Genomic DNA, 17,243 nt, shown 5'->3' with positions numbered 1-17,243 from the left:
AACTATTTTGGCATTAACTCTCATTCTGATAGAATGCTTATTTTAACAATAAGTTATTTTTTTTCTTTCATGGTTAAAACAATATAGGTGATGAAACAACATCTCAGGTAAGGGGTTGACTACACTTGGCTTTTTACCTTAAAAGAAGAAAACATTTGTGATTTTGATATTATTTCAAACTAATGTCTGATTCTGTACCAAAATGGTGAAGTATATAGTTTATTCTCCTTTGCCACCCAGGGATTCTTTATGAAAGTTTGAAAGCACTGCATTTCCAAAAGACAAGGTTTAGAGAAGTTCTAGAGTAACTGATAAATGGAGAACTGTCAAATGAGAACCATACATATTAGTTCTGTTTTGTAAAAGGGAGGGTGAAAAGTGAATTTAAGTCTATAAAAATGAATTGTATGTAATTCTCTAAATTCCAGATATCAGATCCCATGATTTCTAGGCCTGCCAGTTCACTTAAATGGCATTAACCATTATTTTTTTAAATTATTGATGTTTGGATTCAACATTTCCTTTTAGGTGTTTCAAAATCTTGAGTGCTAATGGTGAGGCAAAAGTGTTCAGACCAAGGGACCGTGATGATATTGTAAAAACTGTGATTGAACCGATGGCATCAGAAGGCTTGAGAACCATATGTCTTGCATTCAGAGATTTTCCAGCAGGAGAACCAGAACCAGAGTGGGATAATGAAAATGATATTGTCACCGGCCTTACATGCATTGCTGTTGTGGGGATTGAAGATCCTGTGAGACCTGAGGTGGTGAAACATTCTGTGTTCTGCATGTGCAGAATCTCATAACTATAGAGGACCTAGGCCTTAATTGTAACCAGTTTTCTAGTAAAATTCTTGGTGTTTGTGATTTTTTTTTTTTTCTGTGTGAACTCAAGATAAATGAAATAATAGTACCTACGGTGCATATGCTAGCTTTTATGGTTTTTAAAGACAGCGTCTCTTTGGGATCCTATGTGTTCATAGCACCATAACCTAGCACAGTGCCTTGAAGTGGGTATAATTTTCAGTTATTATTTATCTTAAATTAAATAATAGGTGCCATTATTTGTTTTCACGGTCTCTAGACTAGCATTGTCTAGTAGAGCTTTCTGTGATAATAGGAATGTTCTGTATATTGTTTAGTACAGTAGCCACTAGCCATGTGTGAATACTGACTTCTAGTTTTCAGTGGCTAGTGCAACTAAAAGACAGGATTTTTAAATTTTATTTAATTCGAATTAAAATATCTTGCTAGTAGTTGTCATATTGGATGGCATGCAGCTCTAGACTGATTTCCCTCTTTAATTTTTTTTTGCTATTTGGTTTTTCGCCTTTTTTAAGTTTGTTGAACAACTACTGTGTGCCAGGCACTAATCCTGAGGTACTAGAGACTTAAGAGTTTTGAGATCTGATCACCGGCCTCAAAGAAGTTACTGTCTTATGTGGGACGAACCAAACACGTGATTATTGCAACCCAAGATATTAGTACCTTGCTGGGTATATACAGAGCATGTTATATGAGCAGAGAACACGAGTTCCCAACCTAGCCTAATAGCATCTTTTTATTGAGTTCTTACTGTGTGCCATATACTTAAGCCACGTGTTTTACAAGTAATTTTTTTAAATGTCTACCTTTATGAGGTATGCATATTATTACTCTTACTTGGCAGATTTTTAAGAATCAAAAATGTATAGAGCGTTAGACATGTTTAAAAATACATTTTTAAAAATCGAGAATGTATAGAGCGTAGACCTAGTGTGTTAAAATAGCAGCTTTGTCTAAAACACATGTGCTTAAAAGACTACTGTGCTGTATTGACCACTGGAGGGGTTGGGTAAGACTTCCTAGAGATTAATTACCTGATCTGATTCTTAAAGAAGGAGGAAGTATTATCTAAACCAAGAAAGAGAGCGAGCAGTTAGGTATATTCTGAGCAAAGAAGCAACATAAATAAAAGCACTAACAGAAAACCACTTTTGTTCAGTGACTTTATCAGCTAATTGATTCAAAACCTAATGTGTAGCACTCTTCTAGGAGCTGGAAATACTGCAGTGACCAGAATAGGCTTGAGATTTATATTCTAGAGGAAGAAGACAGCTAAGTAGGTAGAATGATAGATACATGGACACCGTGTCAAGTGAAAAATGAATTCTGGGAGGAATAAGACTTGGTCCCTGTTCTCATAGGCCTTAAGATATTCTGGGTGGCAGGGTGGCATATCAGGGGGAATGATATTAAATAAGACAATTACAAGTGCAGAAGGGCTATATAAGATATGCACAGTGTAATGAAATGAAGTAATGGAGAGAGACTGCATTAAGAATTTCTGAGGATGTGGCATTTGAGTTGCAATCTGATGGTTCATAGTGGGTCTGCCATGTAAATGGCTGCAAGAAGAGCATTCCAAGCAAAATGAGAAATGCAAGTGAAAGTGAGAAAAGTATTTAGCTATTTTAAAGGTGGAAAAGAGGCCAGTGTGGCTATAAATGTAAAGAAGAAAGGGGAGACGAGATGATCTCTGGCCTTACTGGACTGTGAGGACTCTGAATTTTCTGAAATTCAGGCTGGGAAGTGACATGATTTATGTTGTTAAAATACTATTTTGGGTACGTGTAAGACAGGGATTAGAGATGAAGAAGAGTAGAAGCAGGGAAGCTAATGAGATTATTGTAGTGATCCCAGGCAAGAGATGATAATGGCTTGGCCCACAGTTGTGGCATAGGAGATGGAAAGAAAGGAATGATTTCAAAGTAAGTGGAGATAGAACCAGTAGGAAGTAATATGTTGGGTTTGGATATGCTGTTTTTGACATTGTTGAGGTGTCTGAGACATCCAAATGTATGTCAAGCATTTGGACCTCAGAGCCTGAAAGTGGGATAGTCTGAAGAAATCACTGATGAAACTAAAGATATTTAGAGAAAGTGTGTAGCTAGGGAAGAGGGCTTTTATGACTAAGAGGTTGCCACAATTAGAAGTCTTATAAAGGAGATGGTCGCTAACCATCTCTATACAAGTTAGAGAACCAGTCTGTAACTTGGTGGCTGATAGAGGGTTACCAATGTAATAAGAGAACCAGAAACAGCAGCCTGTTGAGAGATTAAGATAAATTTGGTTTGGGGTTTTGTAATTTCAAATGCTTATAAAATAGCCAGGTGGGTAATGTTTGCCATGTGGTCACAGGAGAATCATTCAAAGGTTGTTTTTTTATTTTGTCTTGTTTTTGTTTTTTTTTAAGGAAGGAGTCTTCCTATGTTGCCCAGGCTGGAGTACAGTGGCTTTTCACAGGCAGGAGATCATGGTGCACTGCAGCCTCAAACTCCTGGCCTCAAGCAGCCTCCCACCTCAGCCTCCTGAATAGCTGTAATTACAGGCATGCACCACTGTGCCTGGCTTTTCAAAGTTCTATACATTGACTTACGGTTTAAACTTTAACATGAAATCAGGGTATCTGCAACTTTCATTCTTTGGAAGACAAATCAGTCTATTATCATGCTCTTGGCATTGCAGTTGATGGAGAGTTTTATCTTTTTTAAAGCATGTAAATGGCACTTGTTTTTCAGTATCACAAAATGAGATGGGTATTTATATACTAAATTGAGACGATGTAATATGAAACAGTTTTCTCTGAGTTTATTTTGTACAGTGCAGTTCTGGTGGAGGGATTCTTGAATAATTAGATGTCTAGAACAAATCCAGTTTTTATTACATATGTATAAGTACTTGGCCTTGCTTTAGTTTCTTATATGTAAAAGTAGAGATAGTTTGTAAGTTTTAAGCTGAAAGCATCTGATGACTAGTAGGCAGTTAATAAATGTTAGTGTGCCTTTCTTATGTATTATTTGCCACATAGTTTTAACCTGAGACCAATTTCTCCCTTTTACTCATTGTTTCCCTGTACAGATGATCCTGGGATACTACCTAATCAAGGACTGCTTAGATACAAAAATTTAAGATAGATTTTATCTCAAATGAGATAACAGGAGATATATACATTTATAAAACAGACAAGTGTTTTTAGTGTCAAATATTGATTTTTTTGAAAAAATAATCTAAGCAGGCCCTGTCCTTTTGCTCATCACTCTGGCACTAGGACCTAAGCACAGTGCCTGGCATTCAGTAAATATTAGTTTGAGTAAATGCACGTGATGTTCCCCTCCAATGATTTGAATCACTAAGAGTTGACTGGGTAGAGGGAAATAACTTTCATGATGTAAATCTTAAAACTTATAGATAAATATGTATTTAAATTGCAATTAATTACATTGCATACATGTTTTAAAACATGGTACCCTGGGCCAGGCATGGTGGCTCACACCTATAATCCCATTACTTTGGGAGGCTGAGGCAGACGGATCGCCTGAGCTCAGGAGTTCAAGACCAGCCTGGGCAACATGGTGAAACCCCATCTCTACCAAAAATACAAAAAAGTAGCTGTGCATGGTGGTGTGTACCTGTGATCCCGGCTACTCAGGAGGCTGAGGTGGGAGGATCACTTGAGCCTGGGAGGCAGAGGTTGCAGTGAATCAACATTGTACCCCTGCACTTTATCCTGGGTGATGGAGTGAGACCCATCTTAAAAAAAAAGTACCTTGTCTGGAATGTGCACCCCTTAGAAAATGTACCTTGCTGTTATCCCAAAGATATTTAATTCAGCAGTTCAGTAAATACTTAGCTCCAGTTACATGCCTGGTGCTTATTTGTTAAATGAACAAAAGGTATACTAGGTGTTGGTGATGCAAAGATAAGGTAAAGGTCCTACCTTCAAGAAGCTCATTGAAGATTCAGGTAAACAATAACTATAGTATGAGTTAATGATCTGTAATAGAGGTATGTGTAAGATGAAGGTGCAGTTTTGTCTAGGTAGACCAAGAAAGCTCCAGATAAGTTAGATTTACACTGGATTTAGGATAGACTTCACAAACAGCTAGGCTGCAGTTCAAAGTTAGCCTTCAGTCAAGTTATCTTTGTTGGGCGGGGGGAGTTAGAAACATTAAGTATGAAGAGATTACGCACAAATCTGTGTTTCTTTCTTTTGCAGTTACAGGTTCTGTTAACACTGGGCTCTCATTCCATCATGGCAGAAATAGGCTAGAGCTAAATAGCTCTTTCATTAGGCATTTGTCTCGGGGGTTTGTCATTTTCAGCATATTTTCTTCATGTATGTTACCTCCATGATCCTGTAGGCATTTTAATTTGCAACCCCTGCTCCAGTAGGATCCGTGTGGATTTTCTGGTTACAGAAAAGCAGGAAAAGATTTTCTAGGTGAAAGGAACTGTAGTAGCACAGGCACAAACAGTGATTGTGTTATACTGAGAACTTTGTGGTTTGTGTATAACAGCTGAGGAATCATCATATATTTTAAGAAAGTGTATTTCTGTTTAAAAAATAAAAAACTCTACCATCAAGTATATCATATGTTTTAAAGGAGGAACAAACTTAAAGGCAGGGTACCAATTAAAAAGCCATTGCAGTAGGTTGGGCAACAAGCAACAGAGACATGATGCAGGGCAAGTTTGAGGTAGAATCCACAGGACTTACTGGCTTCTAAGGATGTAGGATAAGAGAGCTGAAAGAAGAGGTACAGGTGACTCTTAGGTTTCTGCTAGATAGGTAAAGGAAACATGGTTTCACTTTTAGACACCTGAATCGATACCCACTTTTCAGGTGGAACTATGACTCCTCTTACAGTGAGGTAGGGGCAGGATGTGGATTCTAAAGTCATTAGAATATGATGGAATTAGATGGAAATTGAAGGTATGGGAGTAGGTAAGGTAACACTTAAAAGATATGGATTGTGAGCCACCCTTAACCCTAAATGAAAGAATACCAACATTTTACTCATGTAATCTGGGTAGTAAAACCAGAAGGGTAGAAAGCCAGCCAGAAAAGAATTGCCTAATGGTTGCCTGGGGAAAGGGTGCTTTAAAAAGCCTTCTGTAAATAAATACTGCAAACAAATTAGTAGATGACAACTGAAAACGAAGCCTGAGCTAAGTGGCAGTGGAATTGGAAAGAGATTATTGAAAATAGTGCAAGAAATGTTGAGTATTGGAAATGAAATCAATCATTATTAAGTCATTGTATCATTGTCATCATTTGGGGGACTATAAATTAATGCAGTTGTGTGCAGTGAAATATGTTTCCTTCTAAAAATACCAAATTAACTTTGTAATTTTTTTTTTTAATGTAAACCAGGTGCCAGATGCAATTAAAAAGTGTCAGAGGGCTGGAATTACTGTGCGGATGGTTACTGGTGATAATATTAATACTGCTCGGGCCATTGCTACCAAATGTGGTATTTTACATCCTGGGGAAGATTTTCTGTGCCTAGAAGGTAAAGATTTTAACAGAAGAATACGAAATGAAAAAGGAGAGGTAAAGATTTATTATTATTTTGTTTTTGGTTGACAGATGTTTAATATATTAGGAATTTAACTCAACAAACACATATTGAATATGCACTATGTTAGGCACCATGCATGAAATAAATGCAGTCTATACCTTAGGAAGCAAAATACTAGTGTTCTAAGGGATAAAAGAGAGAAGTAGTAAATTGGTACTAAAGGGAGTAAGCATTTGTTGCTATGAATGCTATATAAAAGTAGCAGCAGTGAATCTAGGCCAATTTCAGAAGTACAGTATGTATAAGGGAGTAATGGGAGATGGGTTGGAAAGGCTGATATGGAGCATATTTTAGGGGCCCCAAACTCTCTGAACTTCTTATGCTAAATTAAGGAAGTTCTATTTTCATAGGCAGTAGGGGGATTTTTTTAATTTGGTCTCATAATGATATATAAAAACAGTGGCTTTTAAACTTGAGTATGCATCAAAGTCACCTAGCAAGATTATTAAAACACAGATTGCTGGGCCTGCCCCACAGTATTCACTAAGATAGATCTGGGTCCATGCCCAAGAATTCACGTTTCTAACAAGTTCCCAGGAGTTTCTGATTGTTCTATGGACCACACTTTGAGAGCTACTGATAAATATGCCAGATAGCTCATTAGGATTTAAGAAACTATGTTTGGGCATATTTTAACTTTGATAAACACTTATAGATTGAGCAAGAGAGGATAGACAAGATTTGGCCAAAACTTCGAGTACTTGCAAGATCATCTCCTACTGATAAGCATACACTGGTTAAAGGTAAGTAGATTTTTCAGTTATTTCACAATTTCTTAATACAGAAATGTGTTCTGCTTCCCAAAATAGTAATAGATACTGAATATTAGATTGAGTCATGGATATCATCTGTTTTAATAAAATCTAAATACATTTCCTTTGATAACTTAGGTAAATTGTGTTCTTAAGTGATTATCTTAAGTGTTTAAAACAGGATATTGCTCTGAATATACCCATAGTTTCTGAAGTAGGTTCTCACCCAACATCTAAGCAATTTCCATTTTTATGTTCGTTTATTTATTTTTAACCTTGAGTCTATAAAACCGACTAGTCAGGATATTCTTCAGAATCATCTTATTAAAGAGTAATGTTTTTATAACACAAATATTTGCTTGTATTTAAGGTATAATTGACAGCACTGTCTCAGACCAACGCCAGGTTGTAGCTGTAACTGGTGATGGTACAAATGATGGCCCAGCACTAAAGAAAGCAGATGTTGGATTTGCAATGGTAAGAATTTACTCATTCAAATATCCAAACGTAATTTACTGACTGGTTTGTTTGTTTGTTTGTTTGTTGACTAAATTACTATGGATTTTAAACACTGTCCCTCAAGATTAGTTCGAGGGATAATTAATAAGCCTAAATTGGTTTATAAGTCTAATTAGTTTATGCATTAGCTTTATTTGATGTCATGAAATCTGACTAGATTGTTTCTTTTGGACAATTTAATAATATTGTATGTTGGCTTTGTATTCTGTTAATTTTTTAATGTCTGTCAACTCACCTGAACGTTTTAATAACCCTTTTATGCAGGACACAGGCTTAGAACAGTTGTGTGTGTTTAAATTAAAAATATAATTGAAACTCTTCCATTCATCTACTCAGTTACTCTTCAGTTATTTAAAAAGTAATTGAATACCATCATTTTATATATAATCTTTTGATTGAAAAAAATCCTACCTACTTCTTTTCCCCAAAGTCCTCAATTTAAGTATTTTATTTTCTTTGAGTTTCATTTTATTTTTGGAAAATACTGGTTCATAATCACAATTCTCAAATCCAGAACTATCAGGAAACTGAAATTTTTAACCTAAATTTTGCAGCAGACTCATTTGATTGCAAAATTTGTTCTGAACTGATGTGAGGCTGTTATATGTCCTACTTAGTGTGAATATTCATAGCCATTGTGGAGATTTTAATGTGATTTTTATGGGGTGCTAAGCTCTTTTGGGAAAATTGAGATATAAGGTTATGTGTCTCATTATCTTTCCAAACTATGAGAGACTGAATTCCGAATCACAGTCTGGCCCTAAGGTTTTCAGATGAGAGATTGTTTTTGTGTACAAATGTTTATTTGCATAATTTGTCCCCCTGATATTTTGCTGCTAAAATGGAAATTTAGAAGACCTACCATGGCAGCCTTTCAACAGGAGTGAGAGAGATGAGGAAAGGAAATTATGGGTAAATTTCCCTCAATCAAAAGCAGTGAATCCAAAGATCCCCCGCCCTACCCCATCCCAAATTTAAATGGTTGGCAGCTGCATTGGTAGGAGCTTCTGAAGACATGTGAAACATAGCTGAAGAGGTCTATGGAATAATTAAGTGCTCTTCCTTTTGCTGTAGGCAAACAGGCTCATTCCCTTTAGGAACATAGGATCACTCACTGCTGCTGTTGAGCATTTAGCAGGATTCTTATTGCTATTTACATTCTGACAGCTGACCAGAAAGGCAGTTCTGTAAAATGAATTTTAAAATAAAAAAAGCTTTCTTCCCAAAACTTGAATGTAAGACAGATACAGTGGGCTTTAAATAAATACAGGTAAATATAATCAAACAAATACACAATACAATGGCTTGTTGGTTAGTGTTTTTTAAGCTCTTCATGGTTTTAGGCCCAGTTGTACCACTTTTTTTTTTTTTAAATGATAACATCAGAAGTCTAAATTTAGTTCAAAAACAGGCTGGCCATGATGGCTCACGCCTGTAATCCCAGCACTTTGGGAGGCTGAGGCGGGCGGATCACATAAGGTCAGGTGTTCAAGAACAGCCTGGCCAACATGGCAAAACCCCATCTCTACTTAAAAAAAAAAAAAAAATACAAAAATTAGCTGGGTGTGGTGGTCGCGCCTGTAATCCCAACTACTTGGAAGGCCGAGGCATGAGAATCACTTGAACCCAGGAGGCGCAGGCTGCAGTGAGCCAAGATGGCACCACTGCACTCCAGCCTAGATGACAGAGCAAGACTCTGTCTCAAATAAATAAATTTAGTTTAAAAACATAGAGAAACTGTAAGTGTTTGGTAGCTTGGACTTGAAACTACTCTTGTTAAAGCTTGAATTTACTTTGGTTTTGCATTTGTACAATTAAAACTTAGACAAACGTATTGTCTTAGAGTTTTTTTTTTTAGTTACAAGAAATCGCTGTTGATAATTTCTTTCTAAATGTATCTCCTATTTTCAGGCAGATATAGCATTTTAGAGCATACTTTCTTGATTTGTTGATCTATAGATAAAGTGTGCGTTCTGCTTGTACGTTTGGCCATTTGTATCCATGGATTCTGCATCCGCAGAATCAACCAACTGTGGATCGAAAATATTTGGGACAAAAATATGGATGGTTGCATCTGTAGTGAACATGTGCAGACTTTTTCTTGTCATGATTCCCTAAATAATATAGTGTAACAATTATCTGCATAGCAAGTTTTGGTCAAAGGAGAGAATCCTTGTCACATGAAATTATTCTTTGCCAAAAATTAGTTAACCATGTATAGAGATACTGCTGTCATCAAAGACTGAATCTCATGGTGTAATCCAATAATCAAATACATCTATGGTAGTAAAACCTAAGGTAATTAAAATACTTTTATTTTAAACTTTATTTGGATTAATGCGGGACTCCAAATATTGAGACTGTGTTCAGTATTCCAGTCCAGGAACATTAGAAGTGAAGAGTTGCTGTCTCCTAAAAATTCACAGCACATGGAAATAATCACAGGACAGTGACAAGTGTCTCAGGCAGAAGTCCTTGACTCTGCCTGTAGAGACTGAGAAGGGTTTTCTGGAAGAGGTGCCAGTTTAGCTGAGGGAAGGAGAGGAACCAAGAGGCCCTCATTCATCAGCGAATTATGTACAAGTTGTTCCATCTAACTAGAAGAGGTTGCAGTGCTGTAATGAGATACGAAGCTAGAAGAATTCACAGGGGGCCACATTAAAAAGGCCTTGAATGCCATGATAAGGAATTTTTTTTCTCTTATCCTGTAGATGAACATTTGCCAAGCCTACTTCTGATGAAGTAAGTTTAGAGACACACTATGCGATATCATATGACTCCTAGAAGCTCATTTTTAAAAAGCAGTTTAACCTTTTGTGATTGAAAGTTTTCCAGACTTGTTTCATCATAGAACTAGTTTTTATTTGAATACCAATTAACACCATAGAGTTACTTTTAGAAATTTTAAGGATTTTGAGCAAGGGAATGGTGAGATTTGTATTTGTATAATATGGGTATGATGAGAATCAAGAAATCCCATTGAGTTTAAGTGTGTTAAATATATGGGACATTGGCCAGGCATGGTGGCTCACACCTGTAATCCCAGCACTTTGGGAGGCCGAGGCGGGTGGATCTCTTGAGGTCAGGAGTTCAAGACCAGTCTCGCCAACATGGTAAATTAAAACCCTGTCTCTACTAAAAATACAAAATAGTGGGTGTGGTGATGTGTGACTGTAATCTCAGCTACTCCGGAGGCTGAGGCAGGAGAATGGCGTGAACCCGGAAGGCAGAGCTTGCAGTGAGCTGAGATCGCACCACTGCACTCCAGCCTGGGCAACAGAGCGAGACTCTGTCTCAAAAAAAAAAAAAAAAAAAAAAGTGGGACATTAAAAGTAAAATATTCACATTGGGAGCTGGAGACTAAGATTCTAAAATAAGATTGTTTCTTCATTGAGTATTTTGAGAAAGGTTTCATCTGAACTTCGTGTTTATCAAAACAATGTATGCGTAGCATTTAAAAGGTCAAGTAGTTCTATAAGACTTAATAGCAAGTTCCCTGCCACATACCAAGTTTTTGGCTCCCAAAGGAAACTGTTTTAGCTGCTTCTTTTCCTTAGTTATGTACCTTTATATCTCTAAATCACATGATTCTGGTGCTTTTTTGATTTTTTTAATATAAGGCTTTAACTACTGACTTTCATTAATGAAGGTGAGGACTTCATGCTTTCACAAGCATATAGACCACATTCACCGCATATACCTTCATGCTCACTACCTATCCCATCATCTGCCAGCAGAGTTATATCATAATTTAGATTTGATCAATATTCAGTCCTTACTGTGACTGTAAATGCTGTTTCAACCTGATCTGTGTGGTCTACTGTAATTACTTTTCCTTCCTTACACAGCTTTTTATGTTCCCTATAATTTGTTGTCTTTTACTTGCTTTCTTTTAATTTTTATTTGGTTTGTTTGAATTTTTTTGGCTTAGTTTTTCTATGTACTTAAGTAATTCATCCCCAAATTCTCTGTTCCATACATCAGAGACCTTTAGCACTCTTACCAGTTTTAGTGTCTAAGAGATACATCTCTCAGCATCTTTCAACGTGCTTTAATCTGCACTCGCTGTTTGCTAGCCTTGCTGCACAGCTGTCTTCTTGGTCTCCATACCTGAGGATTTTCTTTCTTCTCCTTTGTGTTGGATCTTGTACTTCATGAATTCAGTGGCATCATCTTCTTTGGTTTATTCTCTTATCTGGTGGAGTCATCTTCTCCAGCTGCTTCCTGAGAAAGGGTTTGTCTTAGTCCATTTTGTATTGCGATAACAAAATACCTAAGACTTAATAATTCATGAACAATAAAAGTTTATTTGACTTGAGGTTCTGGAAGTGAGTAAATCCAAGAGCCAGGGTGCCAGCATCTGGTGAGGGCCTTCATGCTGTGTCATGTCATGGGAGAAGGGCAAGAGAACACCGCAAGTGAGCACAAAAGCGAGTGGGGGTCAAACTCACCTTTACAATGATGTCACTCTTGATAATGAAACCACTCCCAAAATAATGACATTAATCCATACATGAGGGCAGAGCCTTCATCATATCACCTCTGAGTTTCCATGTCTGCACTTGGTTGATTGGAGATTATGTTTCCAACACATGAATTTGGGGAATGCTTTCAGCTCGTGGCAAGGTTCATGAGGTTAAGCTTTTTGATAATTTTTTAGTGAATCCTACTCCCTTCTAATTACTGCCTTATGTCTCTGCAAAGATAACCAGTATCTTGAAGATTATTCCTTTTGCCTGTTTTTGAACTTTGTACAGAAGAGTCATACATTATGTGTTGAGTTCATCTTCTTTATTCAGCATTATGTTTGTGAGATCATTTATGTTAATATAGTTGTAGTTCACTCATTTTATTAATCCACAATTTATTAATTACCCCATTCTCCTGTTGATGACATTGTTATTAGTTTGAAGCTTCTAAATGCATCTTCAGTAGACTTTCAAGAGATCTTCCTTTTTTTATTCCTACCTTCACCCCTACTTCCAGTGCCATGTAAATCTGCCAAGTCTGGAGCTGACAGGGGGTTTCTGTTGTTGGGGGGAAAGGGGGCTACTTCTACTTTCTCTACACTTGGATTAGGATTCAGCTTTCTTGTGTCTGCTGAGTTACTTACCATTTGGCTGTCTGCTTTCTAGCCTCTAAGGTTTTATGGGTTTTTTTTTTTTGGTAGAATCTCCTTTTCCTCTAACTTTGTCTTCATAGAGTTTGTTTGCTTTTTATTAACAGATACCTTTTTGTGTGGCTTTTGGAAGGAACTTGGGTAATGTCTTTGTTCATTCCTCCATTTTTAACCCAACTTGAACCTTATTTTTAATACTTCATTCTTTGTTTGATTTCTGCTAAACCAGAATGTCTTTCCTAGTAATATCTTAGAATAACTCTGTTACCTTCTTTTAGTGTAAATTTAAGTAATATTTATTAGGTATAATGGTAAACTTTTTGTTTATTAAGTGTGTATTTTTTGACTATTTGAAAGTTATACTTAAAACATTTAGTCTAATTCACAAAAATTTTTTTTAACAGGGTATTGCTGGAACTGATGTAGCTAAAGAAGCATCCGATATTATTCTCACAGATGACAACTTTACAAGCATTGTTAAAGCAGTTATGTGGGGACGAAATGTCTATGACAGCATCTCAAAATTCCTTCAGTTCCAACTTACTGTTAATGTAGTAGCAGTGATTGTTGCTTTTACGGGCGCCTGCATTACTCAAGTAGGTGATGACTTGTCTATCAAAACTTGTTTACTTTAAATTTAAAAAGTATATTAAATGCCTTTTAAAAAATACTTAATATTTAAGCTGAAGCTTAATATTTTAGGTTAGTTAATATAAAAATATAATCCTGTTCTGTTTCTCAAGTTTTTAAACCCTAAAGGCTTCCTGAGAATTGCTGAGCCCCTGAGTAGTTGTGAATGTCTATTAGGAAACATATCTTTTCTAGGACTCACCGCTTAAGGCTGTGCAGATGCTGTGGGTAAACCTCATAATGGATACGCTCGCTTCCCTGGCTCTGGCAACGGAACCACCCACTGAGTCTCTCTTGCTTCGGAAACCTTATGGTAGAAATAAGCCTCTCATCTCACGTACAATGATGAAGAATATTTTGGGTCATGCATTCTATCAACTTGTAGTAGTCTTTACACTCTTATTTGCTGGTAAGAATTCAGTGTCTAATAAAGCTTCAGTTAATTGTTTCTTTTCCAAGCTAATCATCCAAGATGTTATAATGTTACAAATTTTCAAGAGCCTAAATTCTACTCCTGACTTCCCATTTATCTTTAATTTCTTCTTAATCAGTGAGTGCTTAGTAAATTTGGGAGGACAATAAGCTAGATAGTAGAATAAACAGGAGAATAAACAGTCCTGATGTCTTACCCTGGCTCTCCACTAATTTAGATATGTGATCCTGAGATTATCACCATAGTTTTGGGAGCTTCTGTTTCCTTGCCTATAAAACAAGAGAGTTGTACTAGATAATCCCAGGTTTCTCTAGCTCCTTCCATGCTGCCATTTCAGATCAAATAAAAGGTCTAGTAGCTAAGTTTTAATTTGTATACCTCCTTGAAATCTTATTTGGTATGATAATTACAAAATAGTCATTTTTCATTCTTTCAGGAGAAAAGTTTTTTGACATTGATAGTGGAAGAAATGCTCCTTTGCATGCTCCTCCTTCAGAACATTATACTATTGTTTTTAATACCTTTGTGCTGATGCAACTTTTCAACGAAATAAATGCCCGGAAAATTCATGGTGAAAGAAATGTATTCGAAGGAATCTTTAACAATGCCATCTTCTGCACAATTGTTTTAGGCACTTTTGTGGTACAGGTGGGTAATTGGAAAAGATAGTTTCAAATTTGCCTGTTAAATGGGAGACATTAGGTAAACAGCTTGTTCTAGCAATCACTTGTGTGGAACATGTGTGGAACTATTGCCTTGGTGACATATATAATATCGTGGTGATTTAAGGTATATGTTAAAGAATATGGGAAGTGAATCTCCTGTTCTTAGAAGTAAATGCCACAACCAACTAGACAAACAGTTTTATTTCTTCCAACTGTAAAGTGAAAGATATTATTTCTTAGGAAACAAAGTCAGCCAATCAATTAATTGTTTCCCAGCATTTTAGTATTCTTTTTACATCCCACATTATACCAAAAAAAAGATCAGGTTTAAATTAAAAAAAAAATTAAGATCACTTGTACAAATACATATTGAACTCTTTTCATGCTCATTATTTTCTTGATTTATAAAAGAAAATTACTTCAGTTTTATATCTACTAAAATCCAGACCTGATTGTCAAATCAGTTGTAATCTAATTGGGCTACTAACAAAGCAGTTGGAAATCTATCTGTACAAGTGCACAAATTAACTTTAAAATAGTGGAACCGAGAAGTAAAAATCACTTGAATTTGAATAAAGTAGAGCTAAAAAGAAAGGAATTGTAACTTTAAGGTTTTAAAATGTTAACTACCAAAATTTTTTTTGATTTTAATATTTGGGAACTACTTAACTGCCATATCAAAGAGAGGCCTGTCAGACTCACAGGAGGGTGAATATTGTTAATTGATTCTTTTTAAAAAAAATTATTTATTTTTTAATTAAGACAGGGTCTTGCTATGTTGCCTAGGCTGGTCTTGAACTCCTGGGCTCAAGCAGTCCTCTCACCTCAGCCTCCAAAAGTGCTAGAATTACAGGTATGAGTCACCACACCCAACCCCAGTTAATTCTTAATATTTCCATGCACGCTATTTTAGGCCTTTTAGAATAACAAGCAAAACATAAGCACTGTTATTATGAATTTATATTCATCATCAGACCTCACTCTTTTCATAAAGGAGAGCAAATCTGAGATCACCTCACCTGAGTTAGCCCATATTTCATAGAACTTTCCAAGTTGCCTTTCTTCTCATACAGTCTGTGTTTATCTTAGTATGTCTAAATGTTAACTAGAAATAAACAGCTATGTGGAATTTTTTTAATATTGTGCATTTTTCCAGTAACATACAGTCTTTTCTACAAAAGAGTACTATAGTTTGAGAAAGGCATAAATTATTTGAAGAATTGTACTAAATACAGGGGAATGTAGTTGCTTGGGGTTATATTGGAAACAGTATAAAATTATTATTCTTGGTCATAAGAATTTTACTTTTTAGTAAGCGTAATTTAAACATGAAATACGCATGCATCAAAAATATTGGGCAGAGATTTTACTTTATTTCAGTTGTCTTTTTTTTTAAGAGGGAAAGTGGACTGGAGGGGAAAGAGGAAAGGTCTATTTCAGTTGTCTTATTTTCAGTTGTGACTGATATAATACAATTCATCAGAATAGTGGTTGTTCACCTTGTTTTAGAGGACATAAATTTGATATTTTTTAAGTATATGAATTTTAAAATTTAAGATTTAAGTAAATTTACTCTTGATTATTCCTCCAGATAATAATTGTGCAGTTTGGTGGAAAACCTTTCAGTTGTTCAGAACTTTCAATAGAACAGTGGCTATGGTCAATATTCCTAGGAATGGGAACATTACTCTGGGGCCAGGTAAAAATTTCATCAGTTTTTGTTTAAACCTAAAGTGATTTTTTTTTTTTAAATTTCTAGTGTGTATTTTCTTTAACAGTTTCATTACTTGATTCTAAATCATTAATGTGGTGAGTAAAGAGAGGGCATTCAAAGATAAGTTTTTTTAATGTCGTATTAGTTCCAGTATGTCACTTGTTCATTATGATTATGCCTGTACTATAAAATACTATCCTAACTTTTTATGTGTTTTTTTAACTTGTTTTTTTAGAAGTTTTGTAGCGGTTTTTAAAAATGATGTATTTATAACTGGTTAGGATGCTAATATCTGTATCTTTTACTCTATAACCTATTTTACATTTTCGGAAAAAAATTTTTTACAACAATGTAAAAAATACATGGCCGGGTGCAGTGGCTCATGCCTGTAATCCCAGCACTTTGGGAGGCCAAGGCGGGCGGATCACCTGAGGTAAGGAGTTAGAGAACAGCCTGGCCAACATGGTGAAACCCCGTCTCTACTAAAAGTATAAAAATTAGCTGGGTATGGTGGCAGGCGCCTGTAATCCCAGCTACTTGGGAGGCTGAGGCAGGAGAATTGCTTGAACCCAGGAGGCAGAGGTTGCAGTGAGCCAAGATCGTGCCATTGCACTCCAGCCAGGGAGAGAAGAGCGAGACTTCATCTCAAAAAAAAAAAAAAAAAAAAAAATACATTGTCATTTTGTTCTGTAATTTAATCCAATATGCAGCATAGGAAAAACTGACCTTAGAGAATGTTTTTATAAAAATAATGTTACCTGGAAAAAGGGGTCACAAAATGATGTTTTAGACTTGAATTGAATAGCTTTAACAGTGTATATATAAAATAAAGTGCCTGAAATAAGAGATATACCTCATATTTACTATAGGCAGCTTACTTGCAAGTGCATGTCATTATTTTTTAAATGTGACAGTGATTTATGCATTGTTCATTTTAAGCCCATTACTATAAAACTAATTTATAGAAAATCTAACATTTTCATAGATGAAGGTTAATATATATTA

The 17,243-nt window shown here is 35.9% G+C and overlaps 1 protein-coding gene across 6 annotated transcripts in view; it reads left to right on the top strand.

The window, feature by feature from the left end:
* ATP2B1 (ATPase plasma membrane Ca2+ transporting 1) overlaps positions 1-17,243 on the top strand; it is a 78,628-nt gene that overhangs the window by 49,088 nt on the left and 12,297 nt on the right. For 3 of the 6 annotated variants that reach the window (XM_055357913.2, XM_063694206.1, XM_031000581.3), the window contains exons 12-19: positions 529-766; positions 6,199-6,378; positions 7,062-7,149; positions 7,529-7,635; positions 13,201-13,392; positions 13,622-13,835; positions 14,296-14,507; positions 16,116-16,223. In XM_055357913.2, the coding sequence (XP_055213888.1) occupies positions 529-766; positions 6,199-6,378; positions 7,062-7,149; positions 7,529-7,635; positions 13,201-13,392; positions 13,622-13,835; positions 14,296-14,507; positions 16,116-16,223 (1,339 nt within the window). The remainder of the gene's footprint in view (positions 1-528; positions 767-6,198; positions 6,379-7,061; positions 7,150-7,528; positions 7,636-13,200; positions 13,393-13,621; positions 13,836-14,295; positions 14,508-16,115; positions 16,224-17,243) is intronic. The other 3 variants (XM_055357916.2, XM_055357914.2, XM_063694205.1) reach the window with 1 other exon arrangement.

The sequence above is a fragment of the Gorilla gorilla genome, chromosome 10, assembly GCF_029281585.2.
Source record: "Gorilla gorilla gorilla isolate KB3781 chromosome 10, NHGRI_mGorGor1-v2.1_pri, whole genome shotgun sequence".
Taxonomy (NCBI): Eukaryota; Metazoa; Chordata; class Mammalia; order Primates; family Hominidae; genus Gorilla; species Gorilla gorilla.
This window is presented reverse-complemented; position numbering and strand designations above follow the sequence as displayed.